Genomic DNA, 27,608 nt, shown 5'->3' with positions numbered 1-27,608 from the left:
TTTTCTACAAATCTAAGGGTACATTTATATCGTAATACAGCGTTCACGCGACATGGGGGAGTGGGTGTGGAAGAGATAAGGAAAACTGCCCACTGAACAGGAGACAACTGCCACAGAGATGGCAAATAGAACACATCTTGCCCTGCAATCTGGGACAGTTAAAGACTGTCAGTAGCTGCAGCTTGGGCAGTCAGAGCCTCCCAGAGGTTACACCCAAGCTGGACGATGGTCACAAGTTTTTCACACGATTATAAGTTGTGGGATTCACATTCTCTGAACCTGAGACAAGCAGTGAAAAGAATGATCAAAACAATTCTTATCTCATTTGCTGTGCCGTGCCAAAGTGGAATGCAATATGGAGATTGTTTACCCAGAGTGATGGGGTTTTGTTTCCCTGGCCTGTCAGGGCCAGGTGTGTGTGTGAGTTGGGACTGTGGGCTGACACTCACGAGATTCTGGGCAGTTTAGTTGAGTGCTTTGTGCAGATTCAGTTTAGATATAGTTTAATATAGTATAGAATAATATAGTATAATAAAGTAATTAATTAGCCTTCTGATATCAATGGAGTCCTCCCCGTCATTTCTCCCTTCCACAGGGGTCACCCTTAATTCCAGTGATAAGTTTGGTCCATTCACACATCAGGGGTTAATTCTCCAATTACACCTTCAGCTAATGAAGTATTTCCCCAGTTTGCTCCTCCCCCAATTCACTTTTGTTGGTACTTTTTGGGGCCTGAGACAGTGAGGTGCCCTTGAGTTAGAGCCCTAGAGGATTGTTTTGTCTGAATAAACAGTAGCTGACACTCTGTATGGAGTTTAGAGTTATACCCTAAAGCAGCTCAGGATTTGAAAAATATAAAAGCTAAAATCCTAAGGCATCAAGGGGAATGGGAATTCTGCCACACCCAGGAAGGGGGGAAAGCAGGAGGGACCTCACCAATCAGTTATTCACTCTGGGAGCTGCATTTTAGGCTGCTCTAATTCTTTTCATTACCTTTTGACTCGGAAGTCATGACTCACTCTGATACCTACTTGTGATTTATGCAGAGTGCTTCCAACTGTTGGAAACACTGATTTTTCTGGCTGTTGATTTATGTGTCATGAAGAAAATGTTTATGTTGCTGGCCTTCTCAAGTTAAAAAAAACCCTGAATCACTTTCAGATGTAATGTGTGGATGATAGCAATGCTATATTTTTCTTTCTTTTCTATTTATTCACAAGGGGTTTGTAACTCAGGCTTGGAGCATAGGGTTTATATTAAGCAAAGCTCTTTTTTTTTAGTGCTAAATCATCTGCTGTACAGCCTTATTGCAAACCTGTTATAATTCTTTATAGAGTCTCAAAACAAAGTGTTGCAGTACTTTAGCAGAAACACCAGGTATTTATCATAGAGATGATTAAAGACCTTGTGATGCTGAGTTTCCCTGTCCCACCTGCTGCCACACTGCTGGGCTTGATTAAAATTCAAGTTTCAAAGTTTGTAGCTGAACCTGGAGGCCTTTGCTGGTCTTACCCGTGCATTTGGGATCCCCTAATGGTTTAAAAATGTGTTTCTCTCAGTCTCAGCAGAGCAATGTCCTGGTGCAGAAGGCCTGGTTGGACGGAGTGGTGCCTGTGGTGATGGATGCAGAAAGCTCTGTCCAAGAAAAGGCCTTGGATTGCCTTGATCAGCTCTTGCTGCAGCACATAAAACCTTACAATAAATTCAGGAGCGATGATGGGAGGCAGGAGCTGGCGTGGGATCTGCTCTCCCTGCTGTCTTCAGAAAGCCAGGAGCTCAGGTAAGTGCATTTTTCCCTCCCCTGCCTATGTTAACATTCAGGGATAAACCCCAAAGGGATTTTTTTTTTTTCACTTTTAATCCCCTTAGAATACACTACTTTTCCTTTACAGAAGGAAATTACCTATTGAGTGAGGACTAAGATAAGAGTCTGAGTTTGTCTTCTCATTCCCTGTGTGCCCACAGACTGTGAGATACCACAGCTCACACACACCCTGTTAAGATGCACGTGCTGTCTGCTGTGTGACGACAAGAAACCGAATTTTTCTCAGGGATTTCTTTGAAGCTGCTCAAATTCCCTGCTTGAAAGCCTCAGTATCATTCTGGGGATGGAAACCACCACGCTGAGGTGCTTGTGTTGCCCTGCCAGCTCCCAGGACAGGGCTGTTGAGCATGGACAGCTTTGCTTTGTCAGATGTTTTCACCTGCTGCTCCTGTTACCTGTGCTCTCTCCCTGGACTGAAGTGCTCTTTGTCACATCCCGTGCTGGATGCACTGATAGCACATGAATATTTAAGTCAAATGGAGGTGTTCCTCTGACAGAAGCGAGAGAGGATATATAAAGCAAGAACATCACCTTGTATTAATTCTTATGTACAATATGTTACTTGTCTTGTGACAAATCGAATTATCCTGCCTGCCGTGGGAAGGAGAGGGAGAAATGGGATGACACACAGCATGACAAGGACACAACATTGATTAAAGACAGCTGTATGTTTATTAGTCAACAGGGCATAATAGCTCAGAAATAGCAGATGAGGCACTGGTGGTGCTGCCGTGCCAGTGTGGGGAGCTGTCACTGTTCTAATTCGGGCCATTTTCTAACAGGGCTTGCACATTCCTGGCACCTTCTTCCTCCTGACCCTGCAGGACCTTGCAGCTTGAGAAATCTCACAGCTCTACCAGTGTGGAGTAGATAATTAGGGTTGTGCAGAAAAACGAGCAGGCTGTGATGCCTGGCATGACTCTGCTGTGCCTTTATCCCAGGGATCCCTCAAGGCCAGGCTGGATGGGGCTCTGAGCACCCCAGTCTGGTGGAAGGTGCCCTTATCCATGGCAGGGGGTGGAATGAGATGATCTTCAAGGTCCCTTCCAATTTAGGCCATCCTCTTGATGCCTTGTGAAGGCTGAACTGGAGCAGAAATTAGATGGAATTAAAGAATAAAGCAGGGATTGATTCAAAGGATCTCCTCCATGGATGCACCTTGGGCAGCACAAGAGCCCAGCCAGGGCTGCACCCAAGATGAACCCAAATGGTCCCAAAATGCACGAGCGCTCACGGGGTCTCTCCCTGGGATCAGCTCTGCTCCATGTGCACATTGCAGTTCAGTGTCCAATTCCAGCTCAGCCCCTGCACTCCCATCCTGCTTGCTTTTCTCTCTCCAGCCCACGGGGTTTGTGCTCCTGGGCTGAGATTTGGATCATTTGTCCTTGGTGCCCAGCTGGAGCAGGAATTGTTTTGTCTCCCTGCTCTGTGCACAGAGCTCACCATCCCATGATATGAACCCAGACCCACACACTGAAGCAGCACAGAATCAGAAAAATAGAAAATCTAAAGCTTGAGGCATCATTATGACTCTGGGTATTAAATAAGAACTGCTGGAAAGTTTTGGTTACAAATTGCTGAAATTATAATTTCCTGATGTGTCATGGGACCGGTTGGACCTTCTGTCTTTACTGCCCCAGATCACAACACCCGTGTAGGGATGTAAAATATAGTAAAAATATATAGTAAAATGTAGTGAAAATATGTGGAAATTTTCAGTGTGAACTGTGGCAATGCCAGGCAATAGCAGCTTTGTTGTGTTGGATTTTTCCTGGATTTTCCTGACTGTTTTCTTTATTTCTCCCTAAACTTTCCTTTCCTCCCTGCAGCCGTTACCTGAGCAAAGCCTTCCTTATGTGGTCCAAGCAGAAGAAGTTCACCTCCACTTTCATCAATAATGTCATGTCTCACGTGGAGACAGAGCATTCCAGGGCAGCTTGGATGTTGCTTGCCAAGGTGGCTGGCTCTTCCCCCAAGCTGGATTATTCCAAGATCATTGATTCCTGGGACAGTGTCAGCAGGTCAGTGTGTGCTTTGAGCTCCATTCTGCCAGGGAGCCCTCAGTGCCCTTCCACTGATTGCCTTGTAGCTGCTTAAATCCCAGTTTTTCCTTCAAACTGTCACTTCTGCAGCTGGAAATCCAGCAAAGGCTTTGAGATTCGCAGTAACCAACTCTTTCCTCAAGCCCTCTGAGTTTTCATTGGCTTTGACAGGTCTGCCTTAATAATGCATGTCCCAGATGAGAGGATTGCTCAGCTGTGGTTTGGTGGAGTGGCTCAGGGCTCACTGTTGGTTTTGCAGGCAGCAGAACACGAGCAGTGGCACCGTGGGACACGTCCTGTGTGTCATTGGGCACGTGGCAAAGCACCTCCCCAAGGGCAGCTGCGAGGGGCTGAAGGGTGAGTGGTCCTGGCCACCTGCAGAGGTTTTGTGCCTCCACAAACACTTGAAAAGCTTAGAAAACGCTGGTTTTATATGTGATCTTGTCCCCAGAGAACATCCAGAGCTGGCTGAAGGAGTCTCAGTGTCCCCTGGAGGTGATCAGCCCAGCTGTGGAGACCCTGCAGAAGCTCTGCCAGGCCTCTGCAGCTGCACCAGAGGAGACACAGGTGGGACTTAAAATACACCTTTTAAAATAGCCTGTTGCCCACTCAGGGGGTGTCTGCTGCTGTCTGCAAGCTGTGGGATGATGAGTTCTAAAAAAGGGGCTCTGATTCCAGCAGCTCGAGCCTGCTCTGCTCAGCTCTGCCTCTTTGCAGAGAACATCCTGGGGCTAAGCCTGGGCTTGTAAGAACTCTTCTGCCTTCAAATGTATTCCCCCACACACCTCTGAAATACCTTGTGTTTGCCTTTTGTCCAAGTTTACAGAATTCCTAAAGGAAATTTCCTAAAGGAAACCAGTTGCTGTGCTTGGTCCAGTTTGAAGCCACAGATTTATGCTGTAGTCTCTGTATTCTCCATCAGAGCTGCTGGAAATACACATTTTTCCAAGACTTCTTCCTGGAGACCAAACAGGGAGTTCTCAACTTGCTCATAACTTTTTTCTGCCTCCATTTGTTTTATGCCATGGCTCTGTTTTGCTCCCCTAGTGGGAAGTTAGGCCATATTTTGTTGGTAAAATAAAAATCTCAGCCTGGACACAATTGCAGAGAAGCCAAAATTGATGCAGGTCTCTGTCCCTGATGATTCCTCTTCGTGTCTGTTTTATATTTCTCTTTCAGTGTAGATGGCAGCTCTTTTATAATGAGCATCCCAATCAAGTTTAGTAAATAATGGGCAGAACTGAGCCCTCTGTGCCTCAGAAGCCAGGGTGGGGTGATGGTTTCTGGGTTTTTAAATTGACAGTCAGAAAATCCTCCCCTGTAGGTACAGCCATCACAGAGTGTTGGCTTAAAATGAAATGCACATGTCCCTGTAGTTGGTCACTTCATCAAATCTAACAGTTACCATTTATGTATGTATTTGGTTATTAAAATTACCACTTTTAGATGGTGGAAAACTAGAAATGATGCTTTATATTCACCACAGTGTAGTAGATAATCTGCTTTTCATGGGTTTCCCCTCCACTCTTAGGAATTCACATCATGTTTTCTTGGTTAATGGAGCTGCTTTTTTCAAGCAACATCTAAAAATTCCCACAGACACCTCCAATGTGTTGGGTGCACATGAAACAGTCGCCTAAATCCTTTTTGTTTAAGTCTGTGTGATTTCTATAATGAAGTAAACTTGGGCCTGTGGATCATTAAAAGCCAAATTTTCCAAGGTGTTTTGACACTTGCACACATGCTTTGATGTGCAGGGAGAATTTTAAAGCTCTAAGGCACTGTCAGATGGATTTTAATGGGATCCAGATTATTAAAAGCACATAAAGACTTTGATATTAGGGATTCATGTGTGGACAGATATTACAGCTACCTTTTGTTTAATTAATAGAGTGTTGAATTAATTTTGTTTAATTACGGAACAGGAGCTGCTCAACCAGGTGTGTGGAGATTTGGTATCCACCTGTGAGACCTACATCTCCAACATAGTCCTCAAAGAGGAAGGAGCAGGGCAGCTGCAGGAAGATCTCTTGGTAAGTTTGGGGATTATTATTTTAAATAATCCCTTTCAAGGATTATTTAAAGGGTGGAGGTGTGCCTGGTGCTGGTGTTCCTCGAAATCCATGCCAAGAACTGGGATCATAGGAATGTGCAGGGCCTGTGTGTGTGATGAAATCTTGTATTTGGGGGCCTGGGAGCCCACAGCAGTTTTACACACCAGCAGTTGCTTTAAGGACATGGCACCCCATGTATTTTTGATATATGACATGGTTTTTTTCCTTGCTTTTCCACTCAAACTTCTGAGATGATCTGTTTGGGAGAGATGCATGGAATGCTTTGAGGAGTATTTCAGTCTCATTAGATGTGGGGGGGTGGTGTTGGAGCATATTAAACACACCCACCCAGGATTTCTGTTCCAAAGCTTCCCCTTCTGTTCTCCAGCCACTGCCTTGAAGGCACTGAGCGAATTCAGAGTTGTTTTTTGGAGAAGAACCGACTCCTGCTGGCTTAATTTGCAGCTCAGCCTCTGCCTTTTGACTGCAGTGCTGCTTTCTCTCTGCAGGTGAGACACCTCTTCCTGCTGGGTGAGGCTGCCCAGCTGTGCCCAGCCAAGGTGGACAAACACATCTTCCTTTTGGTTCAGTCCATCCTGGCCTCTTCTGGCAGCAAGGACCAAGGTGAGCCACTCTCCCTCTGCCTTTAGCTTTGCATTTACAGGCACCACTATGTGCCAGGCCCTGTTTCCATCCCTGACCTGTTCTTTTCCAGTGTCTGCTTGCACAGACAGTGAGGAGATGCCCAGCTCCCAGCCACTGTCCCAGTTCAGGGGCTCAGCCATGCCTCCCGTGGTCAGGGCTCACGCACTCATCACTTTAGGTAAGTGCCACTCTGCCCTAAAAATGGCCCTTTGTGTATCTCAGCCTTTCTGGTGAAGTTCTACCCAGAATCCTGGAGAAAAGGAGGCTCAGGGGGGACCTTGTCACTCTGCAGCTCCCTGGCAGGAGGGAGGAACCAGGGACAGGACAAGAGGAAACTGCCTCCAGCTGTGCCAGGGGAGGGTCAGGTTGGACACGAGGAAGAATTTCTCCCTGGAAAGGGTGGTTAAACATTGGAAGGGGCTGCTCAGGGAGGCTTGGAGTCCCCATCCCTGGAATGCCTGATGAGGCACTCAGAGCTCTGGGCTGGGTGACAGAGTAGGGATCAGTCACAGGTTGGACTCAATGATCCCAGAGGTCTTTTCCAACCTAAACAATTCCATGTAAAGCTCTGGCAGTTGTGACAGAGAGCCCCAGTGCTCTGTTGGCATTAGCCCAGCTCAGAGCTTTTGGCAATGCAAATATCCATGGAAACAAGTTGGGCAAACCATCAGAACCCTGCCAGCTCTGCTTCTCCAGGTGCTTAATGCATTAATAGTGGTCAATAATTAGCATTGTCCCCCAGAGCTGTGCTGTCCTTGTGCTCAGAGTTGGGAGCTGAAGGATCATCTCACTTTCAGTAAGATGCTCCAGAGAGGGTGAAGAAAACTTGGTGCTGTTGATGTAGCTTAGAGCAGAACGACTGCACTCAAGTTCTTGTTCTCCTCAATGTGAGGGAAATGCTGCTTTCAGAGCAGCCTGGCCAGCTGCATTCCCAGGATTCTGAGGAGTACCAAGTGAAAGTTCTGGGTTTTAATATTTCCATGATTAGGAACAAGTTTCTTTTGCAGATAGGCAGCATTATTCTTCCCTTAATTGCTTTGGAAAGTTTAATACTTTTGTGCAGTGCTTGGGAACAGGGAGAAGTGATGTTAGAACTATTGCAGGCTATTTTATTTTAGGTTGGTTCAGTGATGCTCTCAGAGGTGGGTGTCTCCCTGCTATGCCTATGACAGCTGGGGCTGTTCTTTTTAGCTGCTTTGAATAATACCCTGTACACAGAAATAGTTTGCTGTGAAGGAGGGAATTTGGCATAGAGACCCACTCCATAGGTCTAAGGGGAGTTTGGAAGAACTTGGTGTACCATCTCCCTGAGAGATCGTGCAGATTGCTCATCAAGTTCCAGCATGAGTTTCTTGTTTATTCCCTTGTTTACTTCCTGATTCCTTCCCTGGCTCATTTTGGAGGCAGCAAGCTGGCCTGGGAAGGAGAATTTATCCCAGCTCTGCTGCTCTGGTGATGCCTTGGAGTGGCTGCCTAGAACAGAGGCTAGACAGAATTAAGAGAATAAATGGGAATTTATTAAAGGCCTTTAATAGATGCACCTTGGGCAGGGTTACAGAGGCTACACCCAAAAGGGATGATGGTCATGAGGTCTTGTATTTGTGGGGTTCCCAGACAGAGAAAGGAATGATGAATCTGACTCCATGTTCTCAGAAGGCTAATTTTTTGTTTTATGATACTATATTGTATTAAAGAATACTTAACTAAACTATACTTAAGAATACAGAAAGTATACAGACAGAAGGCTAAAAAGATAATAATGAAAACTCATGACTCCTTCCAGAGTCCCAACACAGCTTGGCACTGATTGGTCGTTAAGTCAAAACAATTCACGTGAAACCAATGGAACAATCACCTGTAGGTAAACAATGTCCAAACACATTCCAAAGCAGCAAAACACAGGAGAAGCAATCAGATAATTATTGTTTTCCTTTTTCTCTGAGGCTTCTCAGCTTCCCAGGAGAAGCATCTGGGGCAAGGGATTATTCCAGAAAATATGACTGCCACAATGAGGTTTTCAGACAGATTTAAGTTTGGTCTATTTGTATATCAGGGGTTAATCCTCCAATTACAGCTTCAGCTAATGAAGTCATTCATAGTTTGCTTCCCCCAGTCCACTTTTGTTTGTACTTTCTGGAGCCTGAGGCCGTTGGGTGTCCTTGGATCTCACACCTGGAGAAATTTTGTCTGACCACAATATGAAGAGTTCACTAGACTTTACACGGCGCTTAGAGCTGTGCTGTCTTGGTTTGGAAAGACAGGTGCCTGCTAAGGAAGGCAGGAGCCTCCCCTGAAATGGAAAATATAAACCCCCTCCCTCCAAATTGCTATAAATTTTTAATTAAGGGGCTCCCAGACAAAAAATATGGGAGCAGGAAATAACAGTTCTTTAATAGGGAAGAAAATAAAAAGATAAAATAAACAATGCAGTAATATAAAACCAACACTGAGAGAGGCAGAGCACAGCCTGACACCCTGTGGGTCAGGGTGTAGGCAGCAGTCCAGGAGGATTGGGTGTGGAAGAGATAAGGACAACTGCCCACTGAACAGGCGACAACTGCCACACAGATGGCAAATAGAATCCATCTTGCCCTGCAATCTGGGACATGTGCCAGGCTCTGAAAACCACAAAACCTAAACTCCCAGGCATCACCGGCGGGGCTGTTTTTCAGGGAAGCTGTGCCTGCAGCACGAGGAGCTGGCCAAGAAGTGCATCGCGGCGCTGGCGCGGGAGCTGGAGGTGTCTCCGGACGTGGCCGTGCGCAACAACGCGGCGCTGGTGCTGTGCGACCTGTGCGTGCGCTACACCTCGCTGGGGGACAGATACATCCCCAACATCTCCCTGTGCCTGCGGGACCCGCACCCCTTCATCCGCAGGCAGACCCTCATCCTGCTCACCAACCTGCTGCAGGTGATGGCGGGGCTCTGCGGGGAGCCTGGGGGCTCAGGGCGTCGTTAATCCTGAGTTTGGGGTGTTTCAGGCTGGGTTTAGTGAGTGGATTTTCTGCAGCTGAGTTGACAGCACCTCGGTTGGATAATGAGGTTGTTTTTGGTTAGTGGTCACACCTTTTCTCATCTTGGTTTCTTTGAAATCCCTCCAGTTTCACTCCTCTGTTGATGGCTGTAACAAGCACGACTGTTGCTGTATTACGGATGGGGGAAATGAGCAACACACAGACTCTAGGGCTCTTCAGAAGGCTAACCTGAGTTTATTAGAAATTCATTCTTTTATACACTGTTCTGATACAGGTGGACCTGATTGGTCATTTAATCAACACCCCTCACCCCATTGGCTAATTAAGGAGACACCCTTTGGTAAACATCTTATGAGAAAACAACTGTTCAAAACACCAGCTGCAAGATTGTTTTAATTCTTTCTCTCAGCCTTCTCAAAGCTCCCCAGAATAATTCTTGGGAAAATTTATCTGGCTTCTCTCTCTGACCAGGCTGTCAGTATCCACACACCACAATGCCTTTTTTTTTCTCCTGCTGTCTGTGCTGGTTGTTCTGAAGGTGTGAATGTTGAGAGGCTGGAGATGTTTACCCTCCTAACATTCACATGAGGGCAGGTTTGGAGTGCATTTGGCTCTGAAAACCGTGTTGAAGAGCACACCTGCTATGGGGTGGGAGAACAGATTTTTCATTTTTCTACTTTATTCTTCATACCTGGGCTAAACCTCAGTGTGCTGTTGAGGCATTTATGCTGCTTAGAGCATCCCCCAAAACACTTGGGGTTGTTTTGGGGTTTATTTTATGTGCCCCTGGCTGTGGTTTTGCAGCTTGTTCATTTACCTGACTACAATTTGGAGGTTCACACTAATCTTTTTCCGGTTCAGGTTGTTGATTTCTGCTGATTTTCACAGGAGGAGTTTGTGAAATGGAAGGACTGTCTCTTCTTTCGCTTTGTCAGTGTCTTGGTGGATCCAGACCCAGATATTGCCAGGTAAAAATCTCAGCTGGGAAATGATGGAGGAGGTGAAGGTCAGAGATGTCTCAAAACCTGTCTCAGTCTTGGCAGGTCACATTGTGAAGGGAAATTTCAGTGATAAAGGAGATTATCCCTCTAACCTCTGCACTTCCTTTAGGGTCTGCAGTGTGGGCAGGGAGGTGATGAGCCTCTCTCCAGGTCATTTGCAAGTCCCAAAGAGTGTCCTTGGCTGTCCTCAGAATATTCAGCTCTGCTCTATTTAAGACTCTTTTATACAGAAAAAAAGGAATTTTTGAGACAGAGCCTTGTGAAATCTTCCTCATGGTTTTCTGACAGGCTCTATCTCAAGTGCTGGGTTTGTTTAAGAACTAAGATTAAATATTTTGTTGCAGTTTCCTTTTTCTTGTGTTGAATGCCTTGCCTTTTCAGCCTTCTGCCACATCTTGTAATTGTCAGAGGAATGACCTGTCAAATGATGTGTCAGAGGGATTATGCACTGTCATTGTAAGTGCATGCTTAGGAAGTTTTTGGAGGTTTCAAGGTCTCCAGCTGCTCTGTTATGTGAGAAATGAGAGGGGCAGGTTTCTGGTGGGGAGGTCATGTAGAAATTAGGGTTACAGGGGAGGATTGGACACTTTGCTGCTCACTTCTGCCTGGAACAGTCAGTCTGAGATGGATATTCCCAGAACCATCAACCTTTTGTCAATTATCATTCACATTTCCTTTTCTCTTCAGTGTCTTTTATATCTAAAAATGTCTTTCCAGTAGATGGTGGCATTGCAGCATTGTGTTCCTCCCATTTCTTTGGGAGCCTTTTCATTTGCATCTGCATTTGGAGACTGCATCCAGACAAAACCACTTTCTTCAAGCCTGGGGTTGCCTTGCAGCTCTTGCAGGACCTTTGGTGATTAACTTGTTGCTGAGTGCTCTCTCTCAGCCACCGTGGAACTCAGGTTATTTAAATAATTAAAATGCTGTGCCTGGATTCAAGTTCAGATTTATTTCTGACTCGGTTTGCTTTAATGGCCATAAAAATGAGTAGTGCTGTGGATGCTGGAAGTGTCTGTCCCTCTGAGAAAAGGGTGGAAGTCAGTGAGCTGGGCAAGAATTAAATGTGGTATTGAGGGAATCTTGGCAGAGGAAAACCATCCTCCTGCCTTGAGAGCCCTACAGAGCTTCAGGGGTGGCTTTTGGGAGCTATCCAGTGATAATTTCTTTCTTCTCCTCCTCTCCAGGTTTGCAGAGTTCTGCCTGGTGCATCTCTTGCTGAAGAGGAACCCCGTGATGTTCTCCCAGCACTTCATCGAGTGCATCTTCCATTTCAACAGCTACGAGAAGCATCAGAAGTACAACAGGTTTCCCCAGAGCCTGCGGTCAGTTGAGCACATTCCTGGCTAAGTTTTGCTAAATTATGGGCTGTCTGGCCGTGCAGCTCTCAGTGACAGCACAGCATTTGTGGCACTTGAAAATTATCCATGCAACTGAGGGAAAAGAGCCAGGGGAAGCAGTGCTGAGTTGTGCCCTGCCTTCCCTGTGACACTGCTGTGTGTAATTTGTAGGACTGTGTGCTGTCCTAGCAGGTTTATGGGTCTTAAAAGTGACATGCAAATATCCCTGGCTGATTTAAGGTCTCATTATTCCTGGGAGCTGGCATAATGTGATTTGGGCCTCTGTAAAATGTCGTGCTCTGCCACAGGGCGAAGCAGCTCTTCTCTCTGAAGGGGAAGGAAAACAAGGAGAAGAGGATGAGGATCTACACCTTCCTGCTGGACCACTTCACAGATGAGCAGAGGTTCAGCATCACCACGAAGATCAGCCACAGCATCCTAGGTAAGGGCTTAAAAATGCCTTCAAAAATCTGCCAAACAAAAACCTGGTGTCTGTATAAAACCTCACGATCCAGGTGTTTTATCCTCCTGGCTTGCCCATCACTGCTGCTTCTGGAAAAACAAATTATTTCTTGCCTGTGTCTTCCAGCTTGCTTTGTGGATGAGGTCCTTCCTTTGGACCTGGAAGGCAGCGAGCTGCTCTCAGATACCTTTGCAGTCCTCAGCTGCAAAGAAATCAAACTCTCAAGTATGAGGTCCAAACCTGAGGAAGACATTCAGGCTGATGAAGATGAGATGGCCATGGCCAATGCTGTCATGCAGGTGGCCCAGAAAAAGCTCATCTCGCAGGTGAAGTATTGTATTTGCAGGGACCCTGCAAATGGGGAGGGTGGGGAGGAATGAAGCATCTGACTCCATGTTCTCAGAAGGCTAATTTATTACTTTATATTACTATATTATATTAAAGAATACTATACTAAAGAATACAGAAAATATACTTACTCAATGCTAAAAAGATAATAATGAAAACTCGTGACTCTTTCCAGATTTTATTTATTTATATTATTAATTTTATTTCTATATTTATATCTATTTATATTGCTTTGCTGATCCCTTCTTAAGAGAGCGGCCTCAAAGTCCACTCCGTTGCAGCATAATCTTATCATGAGGCGTTGAGGATGCCGAGGGAGGGCACAGACCTTCCCTCGGGGGGCGTGCAGAGCGAGGTGCCAGTGCCGTGTGTTTGTGCCCTAGGGCCGCCTCCCTGAGCACGCTGGCCATCCTGAACTCGGCCAGGAAGGCGCTGCAGGAGCGGAGCCAGCAGCGCAGCAGGAGCGTGGGCAGGAGCCTGGCAGCGGGCACCGCTGGCAGCCAGCAAGGTGGGAACTGCCCCGGCTCTGCTGCGCCCGGCCCCACGCAGAGGCCGCGGTGCGCTGCAAGCCTCAGTCACTCCCTTCTTGTTCCAGGCTCCTTCCAAAGCCTGAACCAGCAGTCCAGTGGAGGAAACATGGCTGTGGTGGGCAGAGCAATCAGCACCCCAGAGGGTGAGTAGGAAATGATGGGTTGTTTATTTATCCCAGTGCTTGTAGGAAGGAAGAGCCCTCCTGAAACCAAGGGATGAGGAAACTGAAGCTGTGCATGGGAAAGCACAGCCAGTGTCTCCATGTGCGTCTCACAGGGTCAGTGCAGGAGGGAATTTATTCTGGGGTGCTGAGGTGACAATGCCCTTTTCCCTTCCTTGACTCTGGGGTGCTGAAGAGGAAGGTGGCTGTGGTTCCTCAGCAGCCTGCCCTGCCCAGAGGTGTGACAGCAGCTCTCTGGCCACAGAGGGAAACACAACTTTCCCAGGATTGTCCTGGGGAAGGCTGTGAGAAGATCAGAGAAAAGAATAAGAAACAATTCTTATCTCCACTTGCTGCACCTGGTGTTGTGCACATGTGGAATGTGTTATGGAGATTTGTTTACCAAAGGGTGGTTTCTTAATTGGGCACTGGATGGTGTTTAGGGAGATTGACCAATTAAGTCAAAGCTGTATTGGACTGTCTGTAAGGGTTACAAGCTTCTTAATAGGTATAATATATTATAGTAGAATAAAGAGATTGATCAGCCTTCTGCAATCATGGAGAACCAATATTTATAGTAATTGTTACTCATACTAATTATTACCTAGCCTGCTAAGACACAAAGGTGCAAGGCTGAGCAGTTCCTTGGCTCTGGAAGCACGGCTGAGCAGTGTCAGAGTGCCCTGCAGAGCCCTGCTGCACAGGGAAATCCTCAAGGTTTGGTCCTCCCTGCTCTGAGTTGTCCAGCAGGGTCTGGGGTGAGCTGCAGGGCTGCTCCTGGAGCAGGCACAGGGCTGTGACAGCTGCAGGGAGCACAGGATCTGCTCAGAGGGATTGACAACCTGCACAGACACTGAGGGGGTGTGCTCCACACTCAGAACTGGAGAAGGAATGGTGTGGTTTGGTTACTGCTGCAGAAATGCACAGAGAGCAATGTCCAGTGCTCACTGTGAGTCTTTGCTTGTCACTGCAGCTGAGCCCTGCCTGGAATGCTCTCTGACAGCCCTGCAGGCACGAGAGGCACCTAGAGCAAAACCCAAATGGAGCTGAGTTCCAGCAGCAGATCCCTTTCCTTTCCATCCATGTGCTGCTGAACTCCTTTAGATCATCTCTGTTGTGCTGTGAGGTGCAGAGAATTGAGAGAGCTGCAGGTGTGAGTGTGTGACAGCTCTCCTTAGGTTTGGGCTGCTTTGGGAAGGGGCTGGAATCCCCAGGGAGCTGTGGGACTGACAGCTCTCCTTAGGTTTGGGGCTGGCATCCCCAGGGAGCTGTGGGACTGACAGCTCTCCTTAGGTTTGGGGCTGCTTTGGGAAGGTTCTGGAATCCCCAGGGAGCTGTGGCAGTGCCCCTCACACACAGGAGAGCCACCCTGCAAACTCTGGACAGCCCTGAGCAGGCACTGGTGTGCAGCCACTGGAAAATCTGATCCTTCCTTCCCCATGTGCTGGGCTGCACTTGTTGCCTCAATGTTTCTCTTTGCCTGAGCAGCAAGCAAAAAAAAAAAAAAAAAAAAAAATGGGGTTTTATGCAAGAAGTGTTTTTAGAGAGCAGGATTCTTTGAGTGCTGTGGTCTCCTGGAAGCTTGCACGGCTGTTGCTCTTAAAGCACCATATGGTGAAAAAGGAGGGAAAATGTTAATCTGCAGTGGTACTAGAGCTGAATTCCTGCTTTGCTTCGAGGCAGCATGTGTCCTTCAGCAGGGAGACAAACTGTACAGAGCAGGAGCATCACTTCAGTCAGCGTGTGTTGAGCCATCTGTATGGTGGCACAGGCTGATAGACAACCAGAATAAAACATTTTATTCCTCTGGTGTATCATTCTGAGACTATTGGAGATGCAGTTCTTTGTAAATAGGTTTGTACTTGAGAAGTTGGGAGCAGCTGTCCCCTCTTTCTGCCTCCTTCAGCTGTTCTGGCTGTGTTCTCTCTTCCCTTCTGTCTTTGAGGCTCCTCAGCTCCTTGGTGCTTTGGGAACAGCTTCAGTAGAGCTGGGTGAGGGGGGATTGTACATAAACATATTGTGGAGATAACACACTGCAAGGGAAGCCCTACTTCCCCCCCTTTCCCCCCCCATTTTTCCCCATTTCTTTTCCATTTAATCTTTATCATTTCTTCCCCCTTTCTTTCCCTTCCTTCCCCATAAATATCTCCTTACCAAGGTAACTTCTTCAGGCCCACACTGCACAGAGTCACTGGCACAGGTCAGTCCTGGCAGATGCAGGGCAGAGCTAAAGCAGATGGATCAAGTTTGATTTCTGCTCTAAGCTTCAGTGATTCCCTTCCAGGACAGGGCAGGAGTTAAAGAGCAAACCCAGCTCAGCTGTGAAGAGAAGTCCTTTTAGCTGAGTTTCCAACTCCTGCCCTATAAAGCACTTCCTACCTTAATTCCTTGTGAAAGGTTCTGGGAAACACAAGCATAAAACAGAGCGTTGAGTTAAGTAAAATCTGAATATTGTGACATCTCTCCTGAGATAAATGACAGGAAAGAGACAGCTGACAACCAGGGCCTATTCAGGCAAGCTAAATTCTACCTAGCTCCCCTGTCAAGTGATTCCTCTTGTCTGGCTGCAGGCAGCTCCTCACAGAGAGGCTCTTCAGGGCCTTTGGCAGTTTTCAGATTCTGCCTTGAGTAAGAGGAGCAACTGGTCTGTGTGGAACGTGCTGCTGGGAGGGATGGCAGAGCTTCAGTGGAAGGGGTGGCTGTGCCTGCCAGCAGGGCAGGGGGCACAGGACCAAGGGCCCACACTCATCTCCCCCAGCCAGGGAGGCTGTGAGGCTGGAATTTGGAGGTGATGTGCCCATCAGACTCAGCACACTGAGGCTGGATGGGAGACCCTGAGGTCTGGGAGAAAGAGATAGATATGTGTGTTTGCAATTAACTGGATTTACTTACTCTGTGACACTTGAGTATTGCACAGCAGCGTGCCTTGCCCTCTGGCTGTGTCACAGGCTGCTAATATGTGACTTTTTTTTTTTATTTCCAGAGACCATTAATGAGTTGACTTTCAGTGCTGGGGTCAGTTACATCAGCCTGATGCACACACCCCGTTCAGCACCAGGCAAGTCATCTCTGGGATTCTTATTTGAGGGGAGGGGAAGGAAAAACAACCCCAAATGACCAAACCGCGGTGGCATTTTGTAAAATACGAAAATATACGTATTGTTTGCAGTGAAGAAAGATCCTGAGGATGAGCCAAGGGATATCATCTGTTTGACATCGCCGGAGAAACCGTGAGTGCAGCACGGGCTGGGGCAGGGGAGCAGGCACTGCAGGCAGAGAGGGGCTGGAGCAGGCACTGCAGGCAGGAAGGCTGGCCAAGGCTTGGAAATGCAGGGTTGTTCTGGTTCCTTCCTGCAGCCCAAGCCGGCCTCGGGAGTGGAAGGTGGAGTCCCCAGCCAGGAGGAGCAGCCAGCCCCTGCGACGGTCACAGCGCAGAGCCCCCCTGAGGGCAGACACCTGAGCCTGCCCCGGGCTGCTGCACAGACCACCAGGCTGCCTGGAACTGCCCCTCCCTCTGCGACGAGAAATGGGTGTGAATGCACATCCTGCTTTATCTGCTCTGAGCTGGTTTTCCCCAGAACTGTCCTGCAGATGGGCAGAGCCTGCGTAGCACACGGATGGGTTGTAAGTGATGCTCTTCACAGAGCTCAGAGCTGCAGGGTAAAAGGAGGGTGGTGTTGCACTCTCAGGATGTGTAATTTGTCCATTTGGAAAAGTAAGGGCATAACGTCGCCACAAGCCTGGCAATAAATGCATTTATCACAGCTTGCAGGGCAGTGAGTGGCTGGGTTTACTCACCCAATCCCTCATTGTCCCTCTTGGTTATATAATAGAGTTGCTTTAATTTGAAAAAAGGTGAAACAGCTTGTCACTGCCACACCCCTAAATCTGGTAATTGCACGCTACATCACCTCTTATTTGTTGTGCAAACTCCTGTGTGTATGAACAGCCTTAATGTTCTTTTTATATGGAATATTTCCATTCCTGAACTGTGTTATTTCAAACTATTAGCATTTGATGAAAATAAATGGTTGCAGAATTAATTCCACCCACGGCGTCTCCCCTTTTCTTCAGCTGACAGAGAAATGATTTTTTTTTCCCCTGTAGATTTCTACAGCCTCTCAGTCTCTTCTACCACATCACTGGTATCTTGGGCCCTCAGTTCAATTATTGTTGGGCCCAGCAGCTTTTAAATAGAGACTCTGACTTGACTGCAAGCAGGGTATGAGTGACTCAGACAAGGTGGGTAAGTGCTCTGGGCAGGTACCTTGTTCCTCCTAAACATCTCGGGTAAATCTGATTCTCCCTGATGGCCACGTGCACCTCACTGAAGTTCTTCTGTTGTTAACTTTTATCACAGAGCTCATGGCCTACATTTCATTGGAACTTGGAGCTGGGATCTGTTTTATTCCTGCTGGTTTGTCTAACTCAGACACAAGCCGCAGGCATGGAGCAGGATTTGCTGCAGGAGTGGAAACAGAGGCACTTGTCTCCTGCACTGGAATCCCATCATTTGCCTCCACTTTCCCTACTCTCTTTTGAAGATCAGAGAGCCCTTCAAGTGAGGTTAAACTTTATTCCCAAAATCAAAGTCAGAGAACAGAGGATGTATGGAATGGCTTTGGCTGAAGCTATGGCCAAACCATTTATTTCTGTACCTTCTCTCCTGCCTTCAGCTGTTATTTAACCACTCTGAAGGGTAAATTGGGATAGTTTATTTCCTACTTTGTTCCTCCTCGAGCAGTATCTGAGATGGGCCCTGTGAGTTTTACCCTGTCTTCTCTAGAGAAGAACCAGGAACAAATGTCCAAGAATAAACTGATAAACAGCCCTGGACTTGGTCACCTCCATCCACTGTAAGTGTTCTAACAGGACTTTCCCTTATTTCACTGAATTGAAAACAGGAGCTTCCCATAATTTGGCTGTTTGAAAACCACCACCAAGCCCAAACAAAAACCCCTACAAGAATGCTTTATAGCTTGGTATTTATGTAAAACATTCTTGGCAAAGTTAAAGGTAATACATTAGTACAAACCTGAATATTATTCACAATGGTACAATGAATTCCATCCTTCAGCTCTCATGAGCTGGGTGGGGGGGGGAATCACCTCCCCTTTCTCTCGTTAGAGATGCCACTGTGCATTTCAGAACTGGAAAAAAAATGAAAAGTTTGGATTCCTAGCTCTGCTGGTTTGTCACACGAAGGCTGCCTTTGGTGGGACTGCAGATTGTGCTCCCAGAGCTACCCTGGCCCAACCCTTTCCTGTCTCTCCTTTATTGCAGGTACCCTGAAAGCAGCACAGAGGAGGATCAGTGGATGCCCAGAGGGTGCAAAGGAATGTCAGAACAATTAGAGGCAGCAATCAGCACTGGGTGGCTTGGATGAAGAGCTGGCATTAAGAAGGTAACCAGAGAGAAGCTGCAGAACTGCAGTGGTGATGTGTGAGTTACACAGAGAACACCTGGCTGGGGCTGCCCCATCCTTGTCCCTGCTTCCCCTGGCCAAGGGACAAGTGGCAATGCTTTGTTTGGGTGGAACAAATGCAGCAATGGCATGTCCAGCGAGGGCTCTAGGAAACAAAGCAGAGTAAAGCAGAACACGGAAAAATAACACTGACGGTCCAAATTGTCAAGTATCCAAAATACTGTATACAGGAAAAGTTAAGACAACTCAATTTATATTGGAAATACAAGAACACTAAATTCTGCTACATTAAAAAACTTCCTAAACCACAGCACAGTCCTAGTGTTGCATCCACATCTTGCAGCCTGGTCTCACCCAATGCTGTTCAACACTATCAACACGGATATTTTGGGAAACACATGTTCCCCATCATTCTCTCTAAAGCCAAGAGAACCAAATTTGGTTGGTTTTGCTTTTTCTTTTTTTTTTTTTTTTTTTTCCTTTACCATCTAGAGAAAAATTTCAGCTGACACTATGAAAGTGCTTTTGTGTTGAGCTTTTGCTTTCCCAGCCCCAGAAAGAGTGGCCTTGGCCATGTGGTTTAAACCTGCCAAGCTGCTGTAGCTGTCACACTGTGTTAGTGCTTTAGGGAACTTGCAGAGGGGCAGCAAACACTGAAGTCACTCTGTCACCTCTTTGGAACTGAATCCAAAAGCCATCCCTGGCTATTTCTTGCAATGACAGAAACAAAGCGTTGGTCACCGGCAAGAAAAGATTTTTTTTGTTTCATATAAAAAAGTTGATAGCTCCTGCCATAAATTTACAAAAACTATCCCTGAGTGACTCTGTTCTGTGTCTGGTAAGACCTCTTGTGACAAGGAAATGGCTGAAGCTGGCTGAAGAGGAAAGAGATGCTGTTCCACCTGCAGCTTTTTGTTATACTTTGCACTAATACTGATATGCTCTGACAGTGCCACACTATAGCAACGTGTGAGCTCCTCTCTTGTAGCTTCAACAGTAAAAAAATAGCTCCGTTACTCAAACACTGCTGGCATCACATATTTACACTTTTAAATAGAAATGTTACCTTTTCTGAAGTAATCAAAATAGATCTTTGCAAAAAATTTAGAAGGTGGGGTTTTACAAAATAAACGGAGAAGGTAAAAAAAGCTGGAGGATCTCTCAGTACCTTTTATGGCAATCTTAGCCCAGGAAATTATTTGGCTTTAATTTTCCTGAAAGGGATGTCTTAGCACTGGTTCTCTGCCTCCCCTCTAAGCCTCTTTGCCCACGGAAAGACGCAGGAGCCAAGCCTGCTTTGTGCAGATTAGAACGAGGGGTTACCTGCGTGCAGGGAGCCCTGCCAGGCAGGGAGCACAGGCAGAGCCCTGCCCTGGGGGTCCTGTTAAACAACAGCATCTGGGGATGGTTACAGAAGGGCTGAGGGCATTAGTGGTGTTTTCACTGTCACTGGTGGCTGGGCACAGACCCCCCTGTGCACCTGAGCAGTCAGAGCCGAGCACAAGACAATCACAGATGTGGAAAAGTCACCAGCCAGGCCTGGGCAATGAGCTGTTGGGAGGAAGTCCCCCAAATCTCACTCTTTGAAGTCCATCTACTGCTGTAACAGCACCTTTTTTTTGTCTACTGGTAACACGTTACTGCTCGTGTCTATGACAGGTTTACCTAATGCTGCGCCCCTGCTGGGTTTGCACATTGTGGTTGTGTCCCTGCAGCACAAAGAGAAGGCAATTCCACAAACTTCCACAGCCCAGCCTCTTGGGAAGGATTGAAACCTTTCCTCAGTCCAAGGACAGGTTTGGGTGATCCTGTTGGTATCTCCAGAGGCAGGGGAGACGCGAGTTGGGCAGTGAGGAGTTACTTTAAACTTTGGCAAAGAAAAAAAAAGATATACAGATAGCTAGCTATCGAGTTCTTGTGTGTTCCAAACTCTTCCAAGCGCACTTAATTAATCTTTTGCTCTTGCTTTGAGTTCCTGGAGGAGGTATTTTCACACTTGCTTTTGCTGGTTTGCAATTTCCTTTTGGCGTCTTAGATGACAAATGAAGACTTGTGTCTGAAGTCGCCCTGCAAAGAAACAGTTTGGGATGTAGGAAGGATCCAGCAGCTTTCCAGGCAGCTCTCTGTTCCTTCTGCCCCCAAAAGGTGGATCCAGTCTGTGTAACCATAAGGATCCTGCCCAGGCAGCTCCCATTTCCCACTGGGAAGAGGAGGGAGGCACCAGTTCCACTGGCCAGGTGCTCCTTCCCTCGTCCTCCTCACACACCAAAGCGTGGCAGGGACTTTCTCATTCCCTCACTGATATCTCTGCTAATGGGAGAGGCTTTTTCTGGTCTTAAGCTCAGTGATCTACTCAAATCCCAAAATACAAATTCTCGTAAAAGCATCACGTCCTGCCCACTTAATCCAATGAAACTCATCCTAAGGGGGTCAGGCCACGAGATAACTGAGCAGAGCTGCCTCTGATAGCTCCTGGCATCAGTCACTTCAGGCAACTTCAGCTGTTCATCATTTCTAAGGAAATGACTCAGCCTTCACCCTTCTGTTTTCCCGCTGTTCCCCAGCCCTGCTTCGGAGTGGAGCCCACTCTCACAAACTCTGTGGGCCCCGCCAGCGCCTCGTCCTCTGCCCACCCTCCTCCTCTCCTGCCAGAGATGGAAATGCAAAGCATTTGTTGGTACCTCATCATCTGTCCGGATATAGTTAACGCCATCAGGCTTTGCTGGAGTCTTGTAGCTGAAAGAAAGGGAAAAAATCTCATTTCTGGGACAGGAAGACTGCAGGATTTTGGAGGGGAGGTGCTGGGAAAGATGGGAATGAGGAGGAGGAGCTGAGGGAGAAACAAGCAGAGAGAAACCCAGTTTGTTTCCCAAATGAGAGATCTGTGTTTGTTCCATCATTTACCATGACTGGGATTTTGTCTAAATTCCCCTTCAGCACAGGGTGAAAAGATTGCTGTGTGTTTCCTAAAACTCTGCAAAGAGATAAACTGATTCTTTCCTGGGCTCTCCTGCTTTGGTGTCTGTCACTGCCTTTCTGTGCCTCCTGCTCTGTTTCCTGTGGCAATTATAAAGTTCATTTTAATCCTTCACTGCCAGAAGCCTTCAGCATTTTTCTTAGTTACAAGGAAGCACCACTTGTTTGCAATCCCACAGGAACTCAGGATTTATACAAGACTGTCAAGTCCAGTGTGTGCCAACCCTCAGCTGCATTTAAATGGCATATTTAGAGCTTTTTCTGAAAAACAAACGAAACCAATGAGAAAAACAAGACAGGACTTGTGCTGAAAAGCAACATTTAGCACAGAACAAATCTATCTGGTGAGAATCTTGGCTTTGCATATATTATCTCCTCTCCAGACTCTGTAAGGACATTGAGGCTTGTCTCTGATGCTAATGCTGTTGTTTTTAACATTTTCATGTGCACTCCAGAATGGCTGTTTTTCATCCCAAATTTAGGTCCTCACAACTAGTGAGACTTTCTGTGGAGAGCCTGCTCTGCTGCATCCATTCCCTATGCATGTCCTGATGCTTCAGACTAATTAGGCAGCGAGCTGAGATCATTAAACTGTGGCTCTCGTTATGCCAGCAGCACAGGAGCTGCTGGACAAACACCTGCAGGCATTTCATTGTGCTGGGCCCCCTTTCCATGCAAAGGATGAGGGTGGGTGTCAGAGCACAGCTCTCATCCACACCACAATTCTCCCTTGGGAAAATGCCATCCATTCCTGGAAGGGTCCAAGCCCAGGTTGGATGGAGCTCTGAGCAGCCTGGTCTAGTGAAAAATGTCCCTGTCCATGGCAGGGATTGGAGCTGGATGGTCTTTAAGGTCCCAATTCACTCTGGGATTCTGTGATTATTCCATGAAATAAATCTGGATGCTGCAGGGTTTTACAGCAGGGCATTGGAAGCCTCAGGGACTGGCTTGGCCTGAGGACTTTGGTGGGGAATTAGGCATTGAAATTCCTTTCAGCCACTAATTTTTGGCACCCTTCAGACTCCTCCATGCTACCTGAGGGTGCAGGGAGTTGTCCAAGAAGCCCAGCTTACCTTTCCCCACTCTCTTTGCCATTTGCAAAGTATCCCCTTCTGTAGGCACAGCAGATCCCAAAAGTGATGAGCACCAGGACTGCAAGGACCACCAGGACTCCCCCGATTATCCCACCAATATTGAGGTCATCTGCCAAAGAGAGACACCAGCACACAGTGTTTCTTCAGGGCAGCAGCCACATTCCAGCTTCACACACACTAAAATGCCATCTCTCAAGTCTTTTAAGCAATAGTTCACAGGGAACTAGTGAGTCCCTGACTTCAAGATTAAATCTGTTCGCAATCTGACGTTTCCCTGCATTTTCAGATTATTTTTATCTCCTTATGTTTGGGGCTATGAGAAAGCAGGGAAGACTCAATGCTGTAGGATGTTCCCCCCCCCATTCCTGATGGTGATGGCAATTTATTTATGGTGATAAATCAGCCAGCATTGATGAAAACTGTACAGAGAGCCACTCACAGACTTCCATCTCCTGCTCCTCACACTTGGCAAAGCCAGCCTCGTTTGTTGCTATGCAGGAGTAACGACCTGTGTCACCTTTGTGCACTGCATGGAAAACCTGGGGAGGGAAAAGGGACAAGGGGAAGGGATGTGACATGAGAAACAAGGCACTGTGAGGGTATAAAAATGTGTATAAAAATGCATCTCTGCTAAGATCTTCCATCAGTCTTCCCTCTCCCAACTCGCCCAGACCCTGGCACACCTCACCCTCTTCAAATTATTTCTTCCTTGAAAGCCAGGCAATGTTTTTCTGAATTTACAAGCAGCCTTAAAGATAACCTGTCCAGCCAAACAAGTCTTGATCAGGTGTGTCAGGGCATTACCAGAGTGCCTGTGGCAGGGTTCAGGGTGTAGGAGGAGTTGTGGGATTTGCTGGATTTGCTGTCGGGTGACAGAGGTTCGCTGTTGCGGTACCAGCTGTAGGTGGACTTGGGGAAACCTTCATTCTCGTGGCAGTGAAGAGAGGCTGACTTGCCAACAGGGACAGCTTTAGGCACAGAGCATCTGGGAGTCATGGGTTTCACTGTGGGGAGACACAAACCAGGTGAGTGGCACTAAAATTCTCTGCTTTCTCAGGCAGAACCATCCAAACTTCCCATCATTCCCAGCTGGTTTTAAACTCCCAGAGTGGCACTGTTTGGAGATCCCCACAGCCCTTTGTGCTCCCCTTGCAGAGGCTGTGGGTTTAGGCTGTGCTCTGACTCTGTCAGTGTTGTTTTATATTACTGCATTGTTTATTTCATACTTTTATTTTCTTCCCTATTAAAGAACTGTTATTTCCTGCTCCCATTTTTTTTTGTCTGGGAGCCCCTTAACTTAAAATTTATAGCAATTCGGAGGGAGGGGGTTTATATTTTCCATTTCAGGGGAGGCTCCTGCCTTCCTTAGCAGGCACCTGTCTTTCCAAACCAAGACACTCTGGTACCTTGGACTGTGAGCTGGATGTTTATCTCGTCGATGGTTTTGGTGTCGGAGGGCGCGGCCACCTCGCAGCGGTACGTGGCCGTGTCCATCCTCGTGGTGTTCTTAATCACCAGGGACGTCCTGCTCAGAATCTCTGCCCGAGTCACAAAGTCTCCTAAAGAGAGGGAAACAGCAGGGGAATCAAGACTAATGACTCAAGACTGAAAACCAGACTCGTTTTGGGTGTATAAATTAAGTGGTTGTTCTCAGACTCTTTTCCAGAGTCAAAGGAACTCGATGCTTGAAAACCCCAAAGGAAGCCAAAGCTGCCAACCATGTAAGAGGATGAACTGGAAAGCATCACTCCAAACCTCAAAAACTGTGGCAAAATCTTCCAAGACAGCCTCAGGCCTTGCCTCCTTTGGAAGATTCATTTGGATGTAGCTCTCGGTCCCATCTGAAGTGCTGGAGTAATTCCAGATGGAGTCAAGCCCTCCTGGCACTGGAGTTCTCCTATCAAGCAGGAGAGGCTGCTTCTAATGCTCCCAGGATGCTGGAAATCCCTGTGCAGCCTCAGCAGAGAGCACTGGCATCTGGACACACAGATCCCTGCTGGGGTGCAGGTGGAGCCCTCAGATGTTCTGTGGAAAGCCTGGAGGGGTCAGTGCCTGGTGCTGAGAGCTCAGACACCCAGTGACCATGGGACCCACAGAAGGGAAGCTGCAGCATTCCTTTCTTACCCAAAAAATACCTCCTAGGTGGGATCTCGCTCCAGCTCCCTGTGGCTCCCTACTGTGACCTGTCAGTAATGAGGCAGGGAGAGAAAAACATCCTGCTCCCTCTCCATCCTGCCCTTCAACTGCCAAGCTGTGTTCCAGGAGAAAGTAGCCAGCCAGCCAGAGCTGCTGCCTTTCACAGGCTTGTTTGTTCCCCATTGTGCTGTTTCTGAAACCTGTTCTGGAAATCTGAGAACAAGGAATCTTCATACCCTGCATTTTATTCTCAAAAAACACGTAAGAGGTTTCTCCATCTCGGATTTTCTTCCACTCGATTCTGGGATCTGGCGTCACCGTGGATTTAATGATGCAGGACAGCTCAACACCTAGCAGGAGAAATGGAGGCAATCCAGATTAATAGGAAGCAGCTGTGTTTTTGCTCTGCTTTGAGCACTCTCACTCAGTGTTTTATTAGGAGATGCTGCCCACAAAGCAGAGCCTTCTCTTTCATCTGCCTCACAAACAGAAACGCTGCTGGGTTCCAGGAGCTATTGGAAGATGGATTTTGGCCAGCAAAAATAATAGTCCAGGAGATATCAGCTATGGAGAGAAATGAACACCCTGTTCCCTGCAGGCTGGGGCTTATGGCAAACAAAAACTTTAGTCAGAGTGAGCCCACAGGCCTGTCCTGCTGCTGAGCAGAGCCACACGTGAGCCAGGGGTGCAGCATCTCCCTGGGCAGTGCCTGGGGATGGGCTGGGACAGCAGCTCCTGGGGACAAACCCAGCCAACCATGTCCCCTTTGCAGCTGGCCCTGGCATCCCATCTCCCCTGCAGAGCTGGGCACCCCAGCAAGGTGAGAGGAGCCTTCCCAGGGCACGTCTGTATAAATTTCTCTCTCTGTGTATTAATTGCATTATTTTGCTTCTTTTGGGACCCAGTTCAAAAAAGCACTTAGGCAGAGACTTTGCAATGCCAGTGGCTTGCAGAGGACCTCAATAAACCATTTAAAACAGGGAGATACAGACACATTCTCAGGCACGCCTCTGAATCCCAGGCTCTCGTAATGCTAAGGAACCAGTGGACAATAAGCCAAATTTCCCTGCGTTGTTTGGCCTGATGCAGCACAGGCAGCACTCACTTTGGAATTCCTGCACCACGGGCTTGGTGTTGCTGGATGTCAGCTCCACAGCCAAGAGTCTGCAGCCTGGAAAAACAAACAGAAGGTAATAAGAAATAGCACAGCTCATAAGTCACCCAGCTAGGAACAGGCTGCCTGCTGAGAAATCATCCTGGCCAGCTCTGAGGACTGACTTCCCCAGACAAAACCTCTTCCTGCCTACCAGCACAGCTCCAGCAGGACTGAGTTTATTTAGGAGTTGTGGTGTAAATACAGGAAAATATAATTGTTAGAAGTAGCAATTAAAGAGGAGGATTAACATAATGGCACAAAGACAGTGCCAGCACGAGCCATTTCCTTGTGCTTATTTAGATGGGAAAGGAAACGTGCTAATGCACAGTGAAAGTTTTGTTTTGAAAATTAACTTGATGGTCAGAAGACAGGAAGCAGAGCAGACTCCAGAGATCTGGTCAGTTCCTGGGAGATGGAATGGGCCAGGCCTGGCCTCTAGCAAATGCTGATTACATTGGCAAGTACTGCAAGTGTGGTAATGTAAAATGTGAGGCAGTAAATCACAAAAGAAATGTGATTCAGGAGAAAACAGCTCAGCTCTTTGGGTAGAGCCCCAGGCAGACCCACACTGGGGAGAAAGCTCAGCCATGGAACTCTGTGAGGCTCCTTACAACACAAACCTGCTTGCTCCTTCCTGCTCTGAGCACCAAAGCATTCCAAATTAATCCAGTCATCTTCCCTCTTCTGCATGTTACTTTAGTTTGGAAAATCTGCCTTCTGTGTCCCTTCTGCTGTGCACTCCACCAGAGCAGGCAGCAGCAGCAGTCATGCTCTGCTGGGTGCCCAATTCACCAGCAACTCTCCAGAGGGAGAGGGAAACAAGCAGGGAGCTCCCTGGCAGAGGAGAGTGAAGCAGACAGGATACCCTGGAGCTGGGTGTTCTGCTCTCCTTCTCTCGGGCACACCATGGTGCCACCAAACCAGGCTCCAGAGCCCTCCCAGGAGGAGGCTCCGTGCTACGATCAGTGCCAAAATCATCAGCTGCAGGGGCCTGCCCTGGTCACATGAGCAGCTCTGCTGTGACAAATCCCATCAGAAGTTTGTGGAAATCCAAGGGAGATGCCCACTGAGCTCGCTGGGCATTGATCAAACAGCAGCTTAAAAATGATGGCAAACACTGCCTCAGGGATGTGGGATGTAGCTGAAGGTTAAGAGTAAAAAGCCATAACAAACATGGATAGAAAGAAGAAAAGACAGCTGAAGGGAGATGTGGAGAAAGAAACGATCTCCAGCATGATGACACAGCTAGAAATTCCTGTGCTGGCTTTCAGGGGGGAAAGCTTTTGGGCAGAGATTGACAGTGCAGGGACAACATCCCTCTGGTGGAGTGGCAAGGCTGCAGCCTGAGGAACACCCAAGAGCTGCAAAGTCACTCCCACTGAAAGCTTGAGGGCCTTCAACACCTAAAACCCTTCCAGCAATGTTGAAATGTTCCCT

The 27,608-nt window shown here is 47.4% G+C and overlaps 2 protein-coding genes across 2 annotated transcripts in view; one reads left to right on the top strand and one right to left on the bottom strand.

Moving 5' to 3' along the window:
- Positions 1 to 18,222, top strand: part of NCAPD3 (non-SMC condensin II complex subunit D3) — a 30,952-nt gene extending 12,730 nt beyond the window's left edge. The window contains exons 16-32 of the mRNA XM_041480558.1: positions 1,560 to 1,780; positions 3,655 to 3,846; positions 4,127 to 4,224; positions 4,319 to 4,434; positions 5,793 to 5,900; positions 6,431 to 6,545; positions 6,637 to 6,744; positions 9,239 to 9,477; positions 10,430 to 10,509; positions 11,730 to 11,867; positions 12,191 to 12,324; positions 12,472 to 12,671; positions 13,009 to 13,201; positions 13,289 to 13,366; positions 16,368 to 16,442; positions 16,554 to 16,614; positions 16,742 to 18,222. Coding sequence (XP_041336492.1) covers positions 1,560 to 1,780; positions 3,655 to 3,846; positions 4,127 to 4,224; positions 4,319 to 4,434; positions 5,793 to 5,900; positions 6,431 to 6,545; positions 6,637 to 6,744; positions 9,239 to 9,477; positions 10,430 to 10,509; positions 11,730 to 11,867; positions 12,191 to 12,324; positions 12,472 to 12,671; positions 13,009 to 13,201; positions 13,289 to 13,366; positions 16,368 to 16,442; positions 16,554 to 16,614; positions 16,742 to 16,844 — 2,259 coding nt within the window. The 3' untranslated portion in view covers positions 16,845 to 18,222. The remainder of the gene's footprint in view (positions 1 to 1,559; positions 1,781 to 3,654; positions 3,847 to 4,126; positions 4,225 to 4,318; positions 4,435 to 5,792; positions 5,901 to 6,430; positions 6,546 to 6,636; positions 6,745 to 9,238; positions 9,478 to 10,429; positions 10,510 to 11,729; positions 11,868 to 12,190; positions 12,325 to 12,471; positions 12,672 to 13,008; positions 13,202 to 13,288; positions 13,367 to 16,367; positions 16,443 to 16,553; positions 16,615 to 16,741) is intronic.
- Positions 18,223 to 19,010: 788 nt separating this feature from the next.
- JAM3 (junctional adhesion molecule 3) overlaps positions 19,011 to 27,608 on the bottom strand; it is a 28,208-nt gene continuing 19,610 nt past the window's right edge. Inside the window, exons 2-9 of the mRNA XM_041480593.1 lie at positions 26,121 to 26,186; positions 25,252 to 25,365; positions 24,286 to 24,438; positions 23,684 to 23,883; positions 23,319 to 23,418; positions 22,859 to 22,988; positions 21,491 to 21,545; positions 19,011 to 20,876 (exon numbers count right to left, since the gene is read on the bottom strand). Coding sequence (XP_041336527.1) covers positions 20,841 to 20,876; positions 21,491 to 21,545; positions 22,859 to 22,988; positions 23,319 to 23,418; positions 23,684 to 23,883; positions 24,286 to 24,438; positions 25,252 to 25,365; positions 26,121 to 26,186 — 854 coding nt within the window. The 3' untranslated portion in view covers positions 19,011 to 20,840. The remainder of the gene's footprint in view (positions 20,877 to 21,490; positions 21,546 to 22,858; positions 22,989 to 23,318; positions 23,419 to 23,683; positions 23,884 to 24,285; positions 24,439 to 25,251; positions 25,366 to 26,120; positions 26,187 to 27,608) is intronic.

The sequence above is a fragment of the Pyrgilauda ruficollis genome, unplaced genomic scaffold (assembly GCF_017590135.1).
Source record: "Pyrgilauda ruficollis isolate IOZ18807 unplaced genomic scaffold, ASM1759013v1 scaffold52, whole genome shotgun sequence".
Taxonomy (NCBI): Eukaryota; Metazoa; Chordata; class Aves; order Passeriformes; family Passeridae; genus Pyrgilauda; species Pyrgilauda ruficollis.
Note: the sequence above shows the minus strand (reverse complement) of the source record. Positions and strands in the feature narration are given on the sequence as shown.